The sequence below is a fragment of the Ursus americanus genome, chromosome 13, assembly GCF_024610735.1.
Source record: "Ursus americanus isolate L20-20 chromosome 13, mUrsAme1.1.p, whole genome shotgun sequence".
Lineage (NCBI taxonomy): Eukaryota > Metazoa > Chordata > Mammalia > Carnivora > Ursidae > Ursus > Ursus americanus.
The window spans coordinates 52,591,490-52,608,293 of record NC_142139.1 but is presented as its reverse complement, the minus strand read 5'-3'; the positions used below and the strand labels follow the sequence as shown (position 1 = coordinate 52,608,293).

Genomic DNA, 16,804 nt, shown 5'->3' with positions numbered 1-16,804 from the left:
AAACTATAGTTTGTAACAATATTTATAGAATCCTTTGGTAACAATATAAGTTTGAATTTATAATTAAGAGAACTGTCAAGCTCAAGAACAGAGTGAAATATATATATAATCCATCATTGCTGAATCCATATTCCAGAAAAGTGCTACCATTTTTGTGTTAGAAAACATACACTTCGGGGCGCCTGGGTGGCTCAGTTGGTTAAGCGTCTGCCTTCAGCTCAGGTCATGATCCCGGGGTCCTGGGATTGAGTCCCAAATGGGGCTCCCTGCTCAGCCGGGAGTCTGCTTCTTCTTCTGCACTTCCCCCCCTCCACATGTACTCTCTCACCCTCTGTCTCTCAAATAAATAAATAAAATCTTTAAAAAGAGAAGAAAAGAAAACATACCTTCCCGCCTTTCTTGAACACAATACTTAACAGAACCATAAGTACTAATTAGGGCAAATCAATCCTTAACTAGCTTACTTCTTACGAGAAGGAAGATACAGCATAACAATAAACATTGCTCCTGGTGTCTTACAACTCAGCAACAATGGTCATCCAAGGAACTGCACACCAAAGCTGGTTATAATTGCCGTGTAAATAATTATTTTATAGAGATAGAAACTAAGACTTTATCGAACTATAATGAAAGTCAAATGGCATTAACATTTCACCATTAAATTCAACTTTTTTCAGTTTCTTTAAACATGTACTTTCTTGATTCCAAAGAGATGAAATCTACCAAGGATGTGAAAATAGAGGCACACTGTTTTGTTTTGCTTTTTAATGTAATACAATCTGTGTAGCATAACTTGTTTAATAAAATTGTTGGGGCGCCTGGGTGGTGCAGTCAGTGAGCTTCTGACTCTTGGTTTTGGCTCAGGTCATGATCTCAGGGTGGTGAGATTGAGCCCTGCCTCGAACTCCCCACTGGGTGTGGAGCCTGCTTGAGAGTCTCTCTCTCTCAGTCTCCCTCTGCTCCTCCCACTCCTGTGCTCTTTCTCTCTCTCAAATAAATAAATCTTAAAAAAATAAAATTAAATTGTTCATTTGTTTCTGTTCACTCTATTTATAGTTTCTCTTTTCCTTTGTTTTTCTTTTCCTTCACCAAATTTTTTTTTTTAAAGATTTTATTTATTTATTTGACAGAGATAGAGACAGCCAGCGAGAGAGGGAACACAAGCAGGGGAAGTGGGAGAGGAAGAAGCAGGCTCATAGCAGAGGAGCCTGATGTGGGGCTCGATCCCACAACGCCGGGATCACGCCCTGAGCCGAAGGCAGACGCTTAACCGCTGTGCCACCCAGGCGCCCCGATTCCTTCACCAAATTTTACCAGTCTCAAAAATGTTTAAAATTTTTCCACAATATTCAATTTTTTTCTTTCTTTTGCAGTAATCCTCAACACTTGATTATTAAAATGCATAGTTTCTAAACAATTTTTTTGAAGTTCCCAATACGTTTTCTCCTCCATCTCTGAATACCAATGAAATATTAGGTTATTCTTACAACATCATTGGGAAATAATTTCTGGTTTTTCTCCTTAACTTTGTATTTACTTTAAGCCTGTTTAAATGGGGAGGACTACCACTGCCTGATCCTAGGTTTCATCCTGCATTTGTTTTCTCTCTTACAACCACCAGGGATTCGAATCTACACGATCATACAAGAACTCAGTTATTATAGCAGGGATGGCAAAACTAGAATTTAGACACAAACGGTAGACCCCAAGGCTCATTGTGTGGCTTCCCTCTTGGATTTAAAGGTGAGTTTTATAATGGTGTGAAAATAGTTTCACTTCCTCTTCTATGAGGGAAAAAAAAATCAGCTAAATTGGAAGTATGGATATCATCAAATTGTATTTACAATTTAAACAATGTGGTTGGATTGCTAACAAGTAGTTAATATTTGAAGTTTGGAACACACACACACACAAACACACTCACACACACGGTTGGAAGGGGGATAACTCTAAACAGAAAAGTTTCCTATCTTGCTTTTAATCTTCTATTTTAAACGCCAAGCACCGTGGAGGAACAAAACTGGCCTATTTTAATATAAAACACAGAGTCCTTTAGAAGCAGAAAATGTAATAAAGATAGGTTTTCTAAAATCAAATCTTAGGGCTCTGACACAGAAGTAAAATGCTGGCCTTTGACTAAGGTTGCTAGCAGAATCAACTTGAATTACAAATCAAAAGCACTTGGAAAATATTTGGTTGTCTTAAATTATGCTATGTTGTGTAAATATGTTGCATCTTTTTTAAAGAATGACAAAATAAAAACTAACTGGCACAATTATATAAATGTTTATTTCTTATGGTAAGTATCAATTTACCATTATCAATTTAAAATTCATCATGGCTCCCTTGGAACATAAGATTGAAGGAGATACAAGGAAACAAGTCTAAGATTTCCCGTGATCTGCTATAAATCTTAGTTGCTCTTCTGAAAAGTGAAATTGATACAATCGCTGTGGAGTTTACTTATTAAAACTTTGTTATACAGTCCTGCAGAGTGCCACAGAGTGCAGAATCTGGAAGAAAGACAGACCAACAGTCAAGGGACTGGATGTCGGCAAATCTCTATTGAAAAATATAATCAAAAACCACCGTCAACACAATTAAGACATTACTGACTATATAAACTAATTCCATGAGCACCAGAGAAGACCAATTAGAATTTGCCTTACAGTGCTGAAGATGGGCAAGATACAAATCTTCGATTAGACTGATATTATTAAGTGGCTCTTTAGAAAGAGATATTAGAATCAAAAGCAGTAAAATAAAATAGATTTCTGGGTTCCTGCCAAAAGAAGCTTAAACAAGCCTAATAATCTCTAGGGGACTCCAGTTTTCTTCTCAGGAATAAGACTAGAGGTGAGAAGATCAATAAACTATATTGTATGGGTCAAATCCAGCCTTTGGCCAGTTTTTATAAAGAAAGGTTTGTTGGACCCATTCTTTTACATATTGTCTATGATTACTTTTGCAATACAGTAGAATTGAACATTTGAAACAAACTATATCACCTGCAAAGCCAAAAGTATTTACTGTATATCCTTTCCAGAAAAAATTGCCAACTCATGGAATAATTGATCATTAAGCTTTTGTTCCGCTCAGAATTGTATCCTGCTAAAGGGAAAAATTTACATCTTTTCCTGCAATAGAAGCTATTTATGATTGGGAATCAGAAAGCCTGGGTTTAAGTTCTAGCTTCTCGGTTTGCTTGTTTACTTAAACTTTCTTAGTTGGAACGTATTTCCATACTGTCAACCCCTGGAGGCCATATCAAGCTGATCTCAGCAGAGTTAAATCAGAAGGATTTAATTGGATAATGTTAGAAAACCACCAAGGTAATCTGATAGCATTGTTAAGATTCTCATGTATTACTGTTTTCAGGGTATATATTCAGGCATCCCTCACAATATAAATCCTGAAGACAGTTATGAAAAAATAAAAGTATTAGCCCAATTTACTTAATCCAACTATGCTGGGAACATAAAAACATCAGCCTAATTTTCAGGTTTCACCAGAAAATCAACACGTTAAAGTAAGGGATTCTTTTTTTTTTTTTTTTAAGATTTTATTTATTTATGTGACAGAGTGACAGAGAGACAGCCAGTGAGAGAGGGAACACAGCAGGGGGAATGGGAGAGGAAGAAGCAGGCTCATAGCGGAGGAGCCCGATGTGGGACTCGATCCCGGTATGCCGGGATCACGCCCTGAGCTGAAGGCAGACGCTTTAACGACTGCGCTACTCAGGCGCCCAAAGTAAGGGATTCTTACTCTAAAATCTAAAGAATAGAAGGAGAACCTGGGGCCTTGGTTCAAGTACCTGCCTTACGACAGACTAGCTGTATGACTCGGGTAGATCTCTAATTCCATCAGGGATTTATTATATGACAAGTGAAAAACAGGAATTGGATTATGCTATAAAAGTAATTTCTCTGCTTAAAATTACATGATGACACCTGGATTTTGAAATTTTGGTGTGTCATCACCAACTGCTCACAGGAACATTTTTCATACTTCTTTTCCTTAATCCCCACTCCACCCCTATACCTAATCAATTTCAACTTCTGCAGTTCCCCTAATAATGTTCTCCTTCTGTTTTCACTGACCATGCTCTCCATACTTCTTTGAATTAACTGCAATAGTTTCACAAGCTGTACTTTGTTATTATTTTTTTAAATTTGTATTTACTTATTTGTCAGAGAGAGAGAGAGCACAAGCCGGGGGAGCAGCAGGCAGAGGGAAAAGTAGGCTCCCCCCTGAGCATCGAGCCAGATATGGCTCTCAATCCCAGGATCCTGGGATCATGACCTGAGCCGAAGGCAGACGCTGAGCCAACTGAGCCACCCAGGCGCCCCTCACAAACTGTACTTTGGTTTTCAGTTTCACTCATCTCCAATTTATCTTATCCGATATGACCACTTTAATCCCATGAAAGTTGAGCACCAGTGGCTTCACACACAACTCACTGTAAATTTCTAATCCTGGGCATCATGACTCTAGGGTCATAACCCACCTCTGCTGCCTCATCTTGCACTACCTCAAACAGAATCTTCATCCTACCCATCCCTGACTTCTTGCTGGTGTGCCCTGGAAAAGTACCCCCAATTCCAGCACTCCTTTAGTCCAAGCCTATGTAATTCTTCCTGGGATACCACTCTCTCCTTCCCTGTTTCTGGAATCTCTTCACACCTTTCAAAGTCTTTATCAAAGGCCTACATCTCCCAACAAGATCTGAGTTCTCCTATCTCAGCAATTCCATCTCACTTTCTTCAGTGATTTTTCGGAGTTTGGCTATTATATTACTGGACCTTGCTCTTGCTCTATGTTTATAAGTTCTTGATAGCAAAGATTTCTTTCACACACCAGCAGATACATTTTTTTAAATGGACTCAAAGATTTATCTACATACTAATTGCTAAATTTAAGAGGTGCCTTTGGCAATAGAAACACTATATTGTGAATTGACCCCATATGTGTAAAGCATAGATGAGTGATTAAAAAGAAGTTTTTGCAAAATGAAAGCAGTTAAATGATAGCTCTTAATTGGGTTATACAGGAAAAGAAAAAAAATATTAACTCTATTCAAGACAAAAGCAACCTACCCTTGTTAAAAGGTCAATCAGTTCTGAGAGATGAAAGAATCAATAGTGCATAATTCTATCAGCTCAGAGCTACATTCTCGGCTGCACATTCTGGACTGTTACCAGCGTGCACAACATCGACAGTCTTACATTGGACAGGACTCTGTTTTTACCTTGGGAAGTTCAACTCCAAAAAGACATACATGTAAATTGGCAATCTTCTTTCTTTTTTATTGTGGTAAAATAAATATACATATAAAACTTACCCTTTTAATCCCTTTTAAGGGTACAGTTTTATGGTGATAAGTACATTTACACTGTTGTAAAATAATAAACTTACTTTTTCAAAAGACTATTCTTCCTATATAAAATAATACATGCTTATTGTAGAAAATTAAAGGAAGAAGAAATAAAACCTACCCATAAACCCACCAGGGAGAAATAAGCATTGTTTTAGTATTTATTCTTCCATAATTCTGTCTCTAACATACGTAATTTAAAAATTAGGTCTTTTCATGCCTATGACTTTTAACCTGCTTATTAAATTTCCCAATATATTGAAAACATTTTCTCAAATCAATGTTACTTTTGGTTTTCTAAATTTAATTTGTTTCCAATTTTTCATTATTATACATAACTACCTCTGCACAGACTCAAATAATTTCTCTAGAATAAATCTCTGGGCTAAAGTGCAGGCACATTTTTCAAAATATGATGAAGATTACCAAAGTCCTTCAGAAATGATATTTCCACTATTATTTTCAGAAGCTCTGTATCCTTACTATCATTTGATATTATCATTCTATTCCATCTTTGTGGGTAAAATATAACACATCATTGTTGATTCAAAAAGCATTTCTTCGATAAAGACTGAAAGTAAACAATTTCTATACTAATTAAATACCTCTTTGTACTGATACTTCAATAAATATTCTGCTTTCTCAGTCATTTGTGAATGGGGTGTTAATCTTTACTTATTATTTTAAAATAGCTCCTTCTGTATGCATAAAACCAATGTTCTCTCATTTTGATTTTTATTTGTGACTTTGTATTGATAAAAAGAAATTTTTTAATGTAATTATTTTAGTAAATTGTTTTGCATTTTGTTATTTTTGATTTAGGTACCCAACACATCCTTTCCAGAAAACAAAAACCAAATCACTTGTTTTCCTCAGAAAAATACGAAGTAAAATTTTAATTTTTGTGCAAATACATAAAAATGATTTATTATTTATTGAAAATCCTTTCCCCAATTTATCTGAAAAATCATCTTTATAGAGGCGCCTGGATGGCTCAGTAGATTAAGCGTCTGACTATTGATTTCAGCTCAGGTCATGATTTTAGGGTCCTGAGATCGAACCCCACAGTGGGCTCTGTGCTGGCCATGGAGTCTTCTTGAGATTCTCTCTCTCTCCCTCTCCCCTGCCCTCCCCCACTCATCTCTCTCTCAAGAAAGAAAGAAAGAAAGATCATCTTTATAAACAAATATATGACAAAAGTCTTTAAGCCCTCAGGCATAATTCTGGTCTTTTTAGTTTGTCCCATTGATTCAGAAGCCTATAACACATACCACAGAATATGAACATGAATTACTGAAGCAGCTTAACATCTTTCTGCTATCTTACGGTGCAATCCACTTTCCTTCATCAATTTTTTTCTAATTTGCCTTGGTTTTTCTGACTCTTGTTATTTTATAAATAACCTCTGGAAAAACTGGGTCTGGGTAGAAAACAAAAATCTATTGGAAATTTATTGGAATTCCTTTAAAACTATACATTAATTTGGGAAAAACTGATAATTTATAATACATCCTGGCATATGATATGTTACATCCCCTACATGATATGTTATTGTGTTTTAGTTCCACAATAAAGTCTTCAGTTTTCTAAAAACCCAATATATCTTAATATTTGTTTTTATTTGATCAGCTTAAGTGTCATTTTTTAGTTCATTCTTCTGAATTTTTGAGAAGAGAAAACATATTCTCTATAACTAAAGAAAAATTTAATGATTAGTTCTGCCAAATGCAAGCTGTGTGGTACTAGGCAGTTTCCTCAATCCTTTCTTAAGTTCAATTTCTTCATATATAAAACAGAGATATTATAATACTAAACTTAATGGAGTGTGAGCAGTTTAATGCAGTGCCTGCCATAGTAGATAATAAATATAAGTCCCTTATTGAAAAAAATTGAAATTGAAAAAAAGTCCTCCTAGTCCTAATCCATCAGGCTATCATTAAATATACATACTGAATCTAGTGTTACTAGTATTTACGAAATTTTAGACAGCTTTTCTTCATTTTGATACTATTATTTGACAAAGTAACATATTTTATAATATTCAAATACCCTCATAATACTGAACCAAAACACTTTCAAATTTATAAATTTATAACTTGCTTTCATTTGATTAAATTTATGTAACATCCATGTGTTTATATCCATATGTAAGGCACTTGATAATTTTTTCACTTGTGTTATGTAAGGTATGCCTATCAGAATTTTATGAGTTTAGTAAAATAAATGAAGAGAGAGAAAAAAAAATGAAGAGACTACACATTGTTATGCAATGCACTTGTAATACACTTTATTACATGGGAGAAATCTGAGATTTTAGAATTTGAAAAAACTGCCTTGAGAAATCCTCTGCCAGCAGCATCATTTTATAATAACTTCTATAAACTTATTTTATATGGTTATAACTTATTCAATTTTTAGTGCTCATTAAATCACTTTTGATATTTTCAATTTCCAGGATTCTACATTAAGAAATATTTCAAATGAAAGTATTTCTTCAAGTTTTGATTAACAAAGTTAAGTATATAGCCAATTATATTCAGTGAAATTCCATTATCATGAATTCAAGTAAAAAAAAAAATCCACATTTTCAGACAGGAACAGTACTAGCAAAATATGCTAATTAAAAAAATAGCTTAAGGATTAACTATAGGCAGGACAAAATGAGCCTTAATAGAAGTCTGAGATATGAGAAGAAATAATGAATAAAAATATTTGGTGAATCTTCAGACAAATGCTGTTGGGAATGGAGACCCACGTACAAGAGAATGGAGTCAGTCCTTTACCTTAAGCCCTACACAAAAATTAATTCAACAAAGATTTAAAGACCTAAATGTAAAACCCAAAACTATACAACTAGAAGAAAGCATAGAGGAAAAGCTTCATGATATTGGAACTGGCAATGATTTCTCAGATATGGCACAAAAGCACAGGCCAAAAAAAAAAAAAAAAAGCAAAAACAGTTAAGTGGTACTACATCAAACTAAAAAGCTTTTGCAAAGCAATCAACAGAGTAAAAAGGCAACTACAGAAAAGAAGAAAGTATTTGTAAATTATATATCTCATAAGGGGTTAATAGCCAAACTATGTAATGAACTCCTATAATTCCACAAGAAAAAATAAAATTATCCAACTAAAAAATGGGCAAGACACTTGAAGATACATTTCTCAAAAATGATATACAAGTGGCCAAGAAGCATATGAAAAGATGGTCGACATCACTAATCATCAGAGAAATGCAAATCAAATCCACAATGAGATATCACCTCTCACCCATTAGGATGTCAAATATCAAAAAAAACCAAAATACTATATATTTGTGAAGATGTGGAGAATTTGAAGCCCTTCTACATTGCTGGTGGGATTGCGAAATGGTGCAACCTCTATGGAAAACAATATGGAAGTTCTTCAAAAAATTAAACCCAGAACTACCAAATTATCCAGCAATCCCATTTCAGGGTATGCATCCACATATTGAAAGGACTGTCTTGAAGAGATATGTGCATACTTATGCTCGTAGTAGCACTAGTCACAATAGCTAAAAGGTGGAAGCAACTCTATCAATGTCTATCAATGGGTGAATGGATAAACAAATGTGGTGGTCTACACATACAGTGGAATATCATTCAGCCTTAAAAAGGAAGAAAATCCTGTCACATGTTAAAACATGATTTAAACCTTGAGACCATTATGCTAAATGAAAGAAGCCAGTCACGAGAAAACAAATGCTGTATGCTCCAACCTAGGAGAGGTATGGAAAGTAATAAAATTCATAGCAACAGAAAGTAGAATGGTGGTTCCCAGGGGCCAAGGGGTAGGGAAAATGGACATGAATGGGTATGGAGTCTCAGTTTTGCAAAATGGAAAAGTTCTGGAGATCTGCCTCACAACAATGTGAATGTACTTAACACTATTGAACTGTACACTTAAAAATGGTTAAGACAGTAAATTTTACATGTTTTTTACCATAGTAAAAAAAAATTGGTAAATATCTGTGCATAGCTTAACAAATGTTAAGTGCAAAAAACAATAGTAATATCTCATTTTTGTCCAGATGAAACAAACTTGAAGAGAAATACTAAATAATAGCATATAAAATGAAGATAACAAGTAACCTTTTTTGTTTTTTGGCATCTTTTTATAGTTTGGGAGAAGGGTAAGGACACCACTTACATATGACTCCATTAAGAAGGCCGGTAGAAAAAGGGTACCAAATAATAGAATATACATTTAAAACTTCCAAACCAATAGACAGAAAATAAGTGAAATGAGGAAAAAAACCCATAAATTCAATACATAAAAAGGCAAAATAGTAAAACAAAAGAAACAAAGTGGGACATAGAGAATGCAAACAAGAAAAATAATACATCAGAAATCACAAAAAAATGTAACTGTAATAAACACGAAAGACAAACTAACCACCATGAATTAAATAAAAAATAAAACCAAACTATTTGCTGTCTATAAGGGACACACCTGGGACACAAGACCACAGAACAACTAAATGTATAAAGCAAGATGAAGATATAACCAGGCAAGTATATTCAAAAGAATGTGTAGTTTTCTTAATATCAGAAAAAATAGAGTACCTAAATCATGACTAGAAATAAAGAAATACAGTATACAATAACAGTTTAACCATCAGAAAGATGTTATATTCTAAACATAATATGTATATAATAATATAGAATAAAAACATTTTAAATATACATAAATATAAATATAATATTTATTTTTAAAATAAAATAAAATTAAAAAATAAAATATTTTTAAAATAAAATCTTTAAAATAAAGAGAAATTAATAAATCCACCAAATAGTGACAAATATTAATATACCTTTCTATTTGACAAAGTAAAAAACAATAGAGAAAATATACACTCCAAAATTAAAAAGACTAATGCATAGAGAGCTTTGCACCCAGCTACTGCACAAAACACATTTTGTTTTCCTTTTTAAGATTTGATTTATTTATTTATTTGTTTGTTTGTTTGTTTGTTTGTTTGTTTATTTATTTAGAGAGTGGAGGCAGGGGCAGAGGGAGAGGGAAAGAGAGAGAATTCTAAGCAGGTTCCACACCCAGCATGGAGCAGGACGTGGAGCTCAATCTCAAGATGTGAGATCATGACTTGAGCCAAAATCAAGTCGGACTTTTAACTGACTGAGCCACCCAGGTGCCCCAGCTTTAAAGCAATGATTATTCTTTATGAAGACTGGTCCCTTGCAAGGTCATACTGCCAGCCTCAAAATATTTCAAAGACTGACATCTTACAGAGTACAGTCTCTCACCAGAAGTGACTAAAGGAGAAATTAACAAGAAAGGGATGGTTGGGGAAAAAATGTATGTTTGCAAATAAGAAAATATATGTTACCAAAAAATATGTTGATTGAGAAGAAATAATAAGAGACAAAGAAGATAATGAAAATTGAAAAATAGCAAAAATACTGTACGTCAGGTTGGTAAAATTCAGAAAAAGTAGTTCCTAGAAGGAAATTTATAGCTTTTTGTATTAAAATTAGTGAGTTAAACTGCCAACTAAAGAACAGCACAATAAACTCAAACTTAAAACAAAAAGAAACTAATAAAAACACAAGAATGAAAAATGAGTTAGTGTTGTTCGTTGACCACTTAATTCACTTTATTTGCTCATCTTCATCCATAAAGAAAAGTAATTTAAAAAGATGATAGATGTGTTGATTTCTTCCTATTTGTAACATTTTGGAAAATACAGTTTTATTGGTAATCATTCATACAAGAAAAGTGAATTAACTTTGAATACTGATGGTGTGGATACTGCAAATGGATAGGAGGAAATTTTTTTCCCTATATTATCTTGCTGTTATGAATGGATTTAACTTTATTAATCTTGTTCAAAACTCTTCATATTTTATAATTTTAACTTCAAAATCATGTATGGTTTTTATCAGCTTTTATATTTTTTTAAGTTTTTTTTAATTCCACTTAGCATACAGTATTATATTAATTTTAGGTGTAGGTTATAGTTATTCAACAATTCCATACACCACCCAGTTATCAGCTTTTATATTTTGCTCTTCAGTACCTTTTTAAGAATGACTTTCATAAAATAATCTCATAAGCTTATTCAAAAATCAATACAGAAATTGATCAACACCTATAACTATGTTATGACATAGACTTTTAATTCTTAATTAAGAATGACTGTATAAAGAATTATGTATGCATTCATGTATTCCAAGTCACTTGTACCTTTTTATGTTTAAAAACTATTCATGTTACACAAATGTTTCATTCAGTTTTCATGTTGAGTACTGTAACACCCCGGACAGCTCCACATCCATGATTCTCTTAACAACATTCAATTATCAGGAATATTAAACTTTCTTTAACCTCAGTTGCATTCTCACCAAAGACTTTTAAGGTTAGCATTCAAGACAGAATCCAAAAGTTAACAGATTCATTCATTTTCTTTCTTAATAATTTTAAGATCTTTAACCAACAAACTAAATATTCCTCCTTTTCAATCCTTATTATATTTAATTCCATTTTCTTGCCTTAATATGCCATGACTTCCACCAAAAAGAAAGTGGTGTGGTAGAAAGAAATACTTTCAGAATTTTTCCAAGAATGATATTTGCAATAATTTTTGGCGATTTTCTTTCTAAGATTAAGAAGGTACCTATTCCCAGTTTGTTCAGGGTTTGTTGTAATTAAATCAGTAATAGATAATTTTTCCTGATTTAATTGAGTTATACATCTAAGAGTGTTTGTGTCTACACATGTGTATGAATATGCATATACTTTGATTTGGTTTGTGGATTTTATATTCCATATTCAAGTGTTAGCTTGGGTTATACTTTTCCTTTTTTACACTGTCCTTCACAGGATTGATATCAAGGTTTTGCTAGCCATATAAATAAAAGAGTGGATCTTTTTATTCCCTGGAAGAGTTGACATAAGATAATACTTATTTCTTATTTGACTCTTGGCTAGAACTCACTAATTAAGCCTTCTGAGCTTGGATTTTCATTGCTGAAAACTATCTAATAATTCAATTAAACAGTAGTTCATTTTCTTTAGTGGTTATAGGAGTAATCAAGTTTTCTTCTTCTTCTTCTTCTTCTTGAGTAAGAATTCAGTAATATTTTGTAGGAATTTTCCCATCTCATCTACATTTTTTTAAGTTACTGGCATAATGTTGACAATATTATTTTATTCTCATTTTCATGTCTAGAGCGTCTATGGTTATTAGGTAATTGTGCTTTTCCTGTTATTCTTTTTCTTTCTTGATCTATTTACCTCCATTTTCCCATATTCCTAAGTTTTTTCTAAGTACCAACTTTGTTCATACTTCGTCCCGTGTTATTTTGATCTCCTTAATTTATCTTTTATTTATTACTTCTTCTATTATGTACCTTTCCATTTATTTTACTACACCTTTAATAGCCACTCAATAAGAATGTCTAACTCATTAGTTTAGGGCATTTTTTATTTGCTCATGTGAGCATTTAAGTTCTGAATTTCCTTCTAAGTGTTGCTCTCATTGCATCTTACAGGCTTGCTATTCAGTTTCTTTGTTATAGCCGGAAATAATTTCTAATCTTCACTGTAATTTCTTCTTACCTAAACTGGATATTTTATGTATATTTCTTAACTGAAATATGTGGGATTTTTCTGGTTATCTATGTGACACTTATTTTTAACTTAATTTCATTATGCCTGAGAACATAATCTGCATTATTTCAACCCTTTTGGAGCATTTACTATTTCTATTTAAATTACATTTTTCAAAAAATTCCCAGAGTTTGAGCAATTTTCAATATAAATTTTCTGAGTTTTTTAGTCCCATATTTGAAGAATCAAATAAGAATAAAAAATTTTAAAAAATATATTTAAAAGAAGATGGAACTTTGTATTTATATAACACTAAAAGAGAACTCTCGATGATATAAACTACCTTCTCCCCTGGGGTCACCGAAACTCTCCAGATGCAGTGTGTATAAGAAGGGTAGCCATTTGGAAATCCTGGAGAGGAAAGGTTGCCATTGGATTCTTGTAGGGTTTCTCCACATGCTAAAAGAAAAAAAAAAAAAAAAGATACATATATTTGATATTTTAAAGAGATAAGTTTTCCATATTTCCTTAAAAAGTTAAGATCATTCTTTAATTTTTATGAAAGATATTGACAGCATAAATAAAGCCCTGAGTCTTTTGCTGTTAAATGAAAAAAATATATTAGTGTTCTATAAAAGACTTTTCCTTTCCAAGTAAATTCACCTTATGTCTCTATCACTAGGATTTTAACATACTTAATGGTATCATTAGGGCTAACCATAAAACAAGACTATGAGATAAATAATTTGGCATTCATAAAGTTCTTCCTCATGGAGACTTTTCTCATTCATTCCCAAAGAGTTAGTACGTCACCCATTCTCAGATTCAGGCCAATGGGTATCTGGTTGATGTGGCTAGGGAATCACATGAAACATAATTAATATTTTTCAGTGTAAAGCAAGGCTAAGTTTCATTGTGAATACCACATCACAGTCAAAAAACAGAAATCTTAATAATTAGAATACAATCAATAAAGGCGGTACCAAAATGTCACACACAATGAAAATTTTTCTCAAAATAAGCTGAGAAAAATTGAAAGGTTAAAAACATAAGGGAAGATTAAAATTTCCTAACAAGATGTGGACATTCATTTCTGTTGCTCACAAGTAGAAATTACTGGAAAAGCAATTGTGTTTTCCTGTTACTAAGGCTGTCTAATTTCTTGGAAGTAATTATCAGTCATCTAAAATAGCAAATTATCAGCTGCACAGCCTCAAGATCTGTGTGATTGATATCTCCAGGGCCATTGCAGCAAAGACACAGACAGAAGGTAATTAGCTCATTGGTTTAGCCAAGGTGAGTGGTCAGAACTATCTATAATGGGTTTTCCTGTTGCTTTTGTAAGACATAGCATGTACCACATGAACCTAGGCTGCTTTAAGTATCCTGAATTCAAGAATAATCCTTCCACTGAAGCCTGTCATCTTTATAACGTTCACTTAATAATTAAAAACAAACAAACAAACAAAACAGTTCTTTCCCTCTGAAGGAAACTGAAATCAGACTGAGATATTACCATATTACAGAGTCATATCTACCAGCAGGTGAACTCTGGTCTCATCAAATCCTCCATAAATAATAAATGGTTTTGCATATCTTAAGTCAAATGAAGAAAGAAAGATGATGACTTTGAAAACAAAATGGAGCTTTAAAAAGTGTGATACGATATAAATATTTATTTGAAAACACAGATACTAAGTTTGCACAACAAAATACATTTCAAGTAGAAGTAAGCAGTGTTTATTCTGATGAACAGGCAGATAAAAGCAACTGTAGAACAAAATGAAAATGCTCAAGGTCAAACATACATAATTCAGCATTGTCCATGAATCATCTAAGGGCTCTTGGTAAATGTAACATTACAAGAACCCTTAGAAAAATGAAAATGTATTAAGATTTTACTAATGCAGACAATGTGCTTCTAAGTAGGATCAGTGCAGATGCTATATAATCATTTGGGAGTTGAGCATGTTTCAATGAAAAACTTACTAAAGTGGAATTAAAACAATTAAGTATATTTAATCCACAGATGTACACAAATAATACTGTTCTGATAAAGATAAAATGGAAAACTCTATAAAATGAAAAACAAACAGAATCAGCATTTAATTCAAATATTAAGTACATCTATTATATAGCATTTGCTTATGATGCTTATAATCGTTTTTGCATTTACCTCAGTAAGTATGGTTGTCCCAGGCTACCTGATCCCTACTACAAAAGATATTTCAGCACTTTCTGCAGCCATAGGTTGAATAATGCCCAGATATACAAAGCAAAGTTTATTATTAAAAGAACTAAAAGAAAATCAGCAAGAAGAAAGTGGCACTGCAAAGTTAAAATACATAGGCTTCGCGTACTTAGCAAAGTCGCGGATGAGAAAACACAAGTTTTAATCATGGCATTACCGCTTACTAATTATGTCATACAAGTAAGTTTCAAAAGCTTCAGCTTCAGTTTTTGTTTGTTAAATGCTCATCTTATTAACATATACTTAATAAAGTTGCTTTGTAGGAATCAAATGTTATCTATGCCCTGAATCTTCTTTTTAATCCTTAGATACCTCTTCCACGGGTAGGAAGATTGTGGTCTAAAGTGTTTGAATATGTCTTTGAACAACGAAACTTAGTCGTATTTAGGAGAAAAAAAACGTAAAGAAATATACAGTGGCCAGTTATTATTATCACTGCCCTAATAAAAATTACTCTTAAACTAAATATAATTCAGAAGTTAAACTTCTATCTCTGTAGGCAATGACACCATCTTACATGTATAAAACCATAAACATTCCACACATACATAAAACTGTTAGAACTAATAAACAAATTCAGCAAAGTTGCAGGATACAAAATCAACACAAAAAATCAGTTGCATTTCTATACACCAGCAACAAGAAATTCAAAAGGAAATTAAGAAAACAATCCTATTCATAATAGCATCAAAAAAGAATAAAATACTTGGCAATAAACTTAACCAATGAGGCAAAAGACTTGTACACTGAAAAATGCAAAACATTGCTGAAAGAAATTAAAGATGACACAGACCAGTGGAATGACGAGCTGTGTTCATGATTGGAAGACTTAATATTGTTAAGATACCCATATTACCCAAAGCAATCCACAGATTGAACACAATTTCGATCAAAATCTCAGTGGCATTCATTGCAAATAGAAAAAAAATCCTGAAATTCACATAAAACCTCAAACCCAAAGTAGACAACACATTCTTAAAAAAAAAAAAAAAATGAAGCTGGCTCCCACTTCCTGACTTCAAAATATATTACAAAACTACAGTATTCAAAGCAGTATGATACTGACATATGACAGACATGTAGACCAAGCGAAGAGAAGAGAGAGTCCCGAAATAAACCATGTATATATGGTCAGATGATCTTCAACAAGGGTGCCAAGACTACTCACTGGGGAAACATAGTCTCTCCAGCAAATGGTGTTGGAGAAACTAGAAATACACACACCACAGAATGATATTGGCCTGTTATCTTACACCATACACAAAAACCAACCTAAAATGAATTGAAGACTTAAATGGAAGACACAAAACTGTAAAACTTCTAGAAGAAAACAGGTGAGAAACTTTCTAACAGTAGTCCTGGCAATGATTTCTTGGATATGACACCAAAAGCACAGGAAATAAAGCAGAAATGGACAGCTTGGTCTACATCAGCTAAAAAAGCTCTTGTACAGCAAAGGAAACAATCAACAGAGGGAAAGGGAATCTTCGGAATGGGAGATAATATTTGCAAACCATGTATCTCATGAGGGGTTAGTATTCAGAATACATAAGGGACCTACAAATCAATAGCAAAAAACAAAATAGCGC

At 33.1% G+C, this 16,804-nt stretch overlaps 1 protein-coding gene across 1 annotated transcript in view; it reads right to left on the bottom strand.

The window, feature by feature from the left end:
• TLL1 (tolloid like 1) overlaps nt 1–16,804 on the bottom strand; it is a 202,162-nt gene that overhangs the window by 59,516 nt on the left and 125,842 nt on the right. Inside the window, exon 9 of the mRNA XM_045798693.2 lies at nt 13,308–13,423. Coding sequence (XP_045654649.1) covers nt 13,308–13,423 — 116 coding nt within the window. The remainder of the gene's footprint in view (nt 1–13,307; nt 13,424–16,804) is intronic.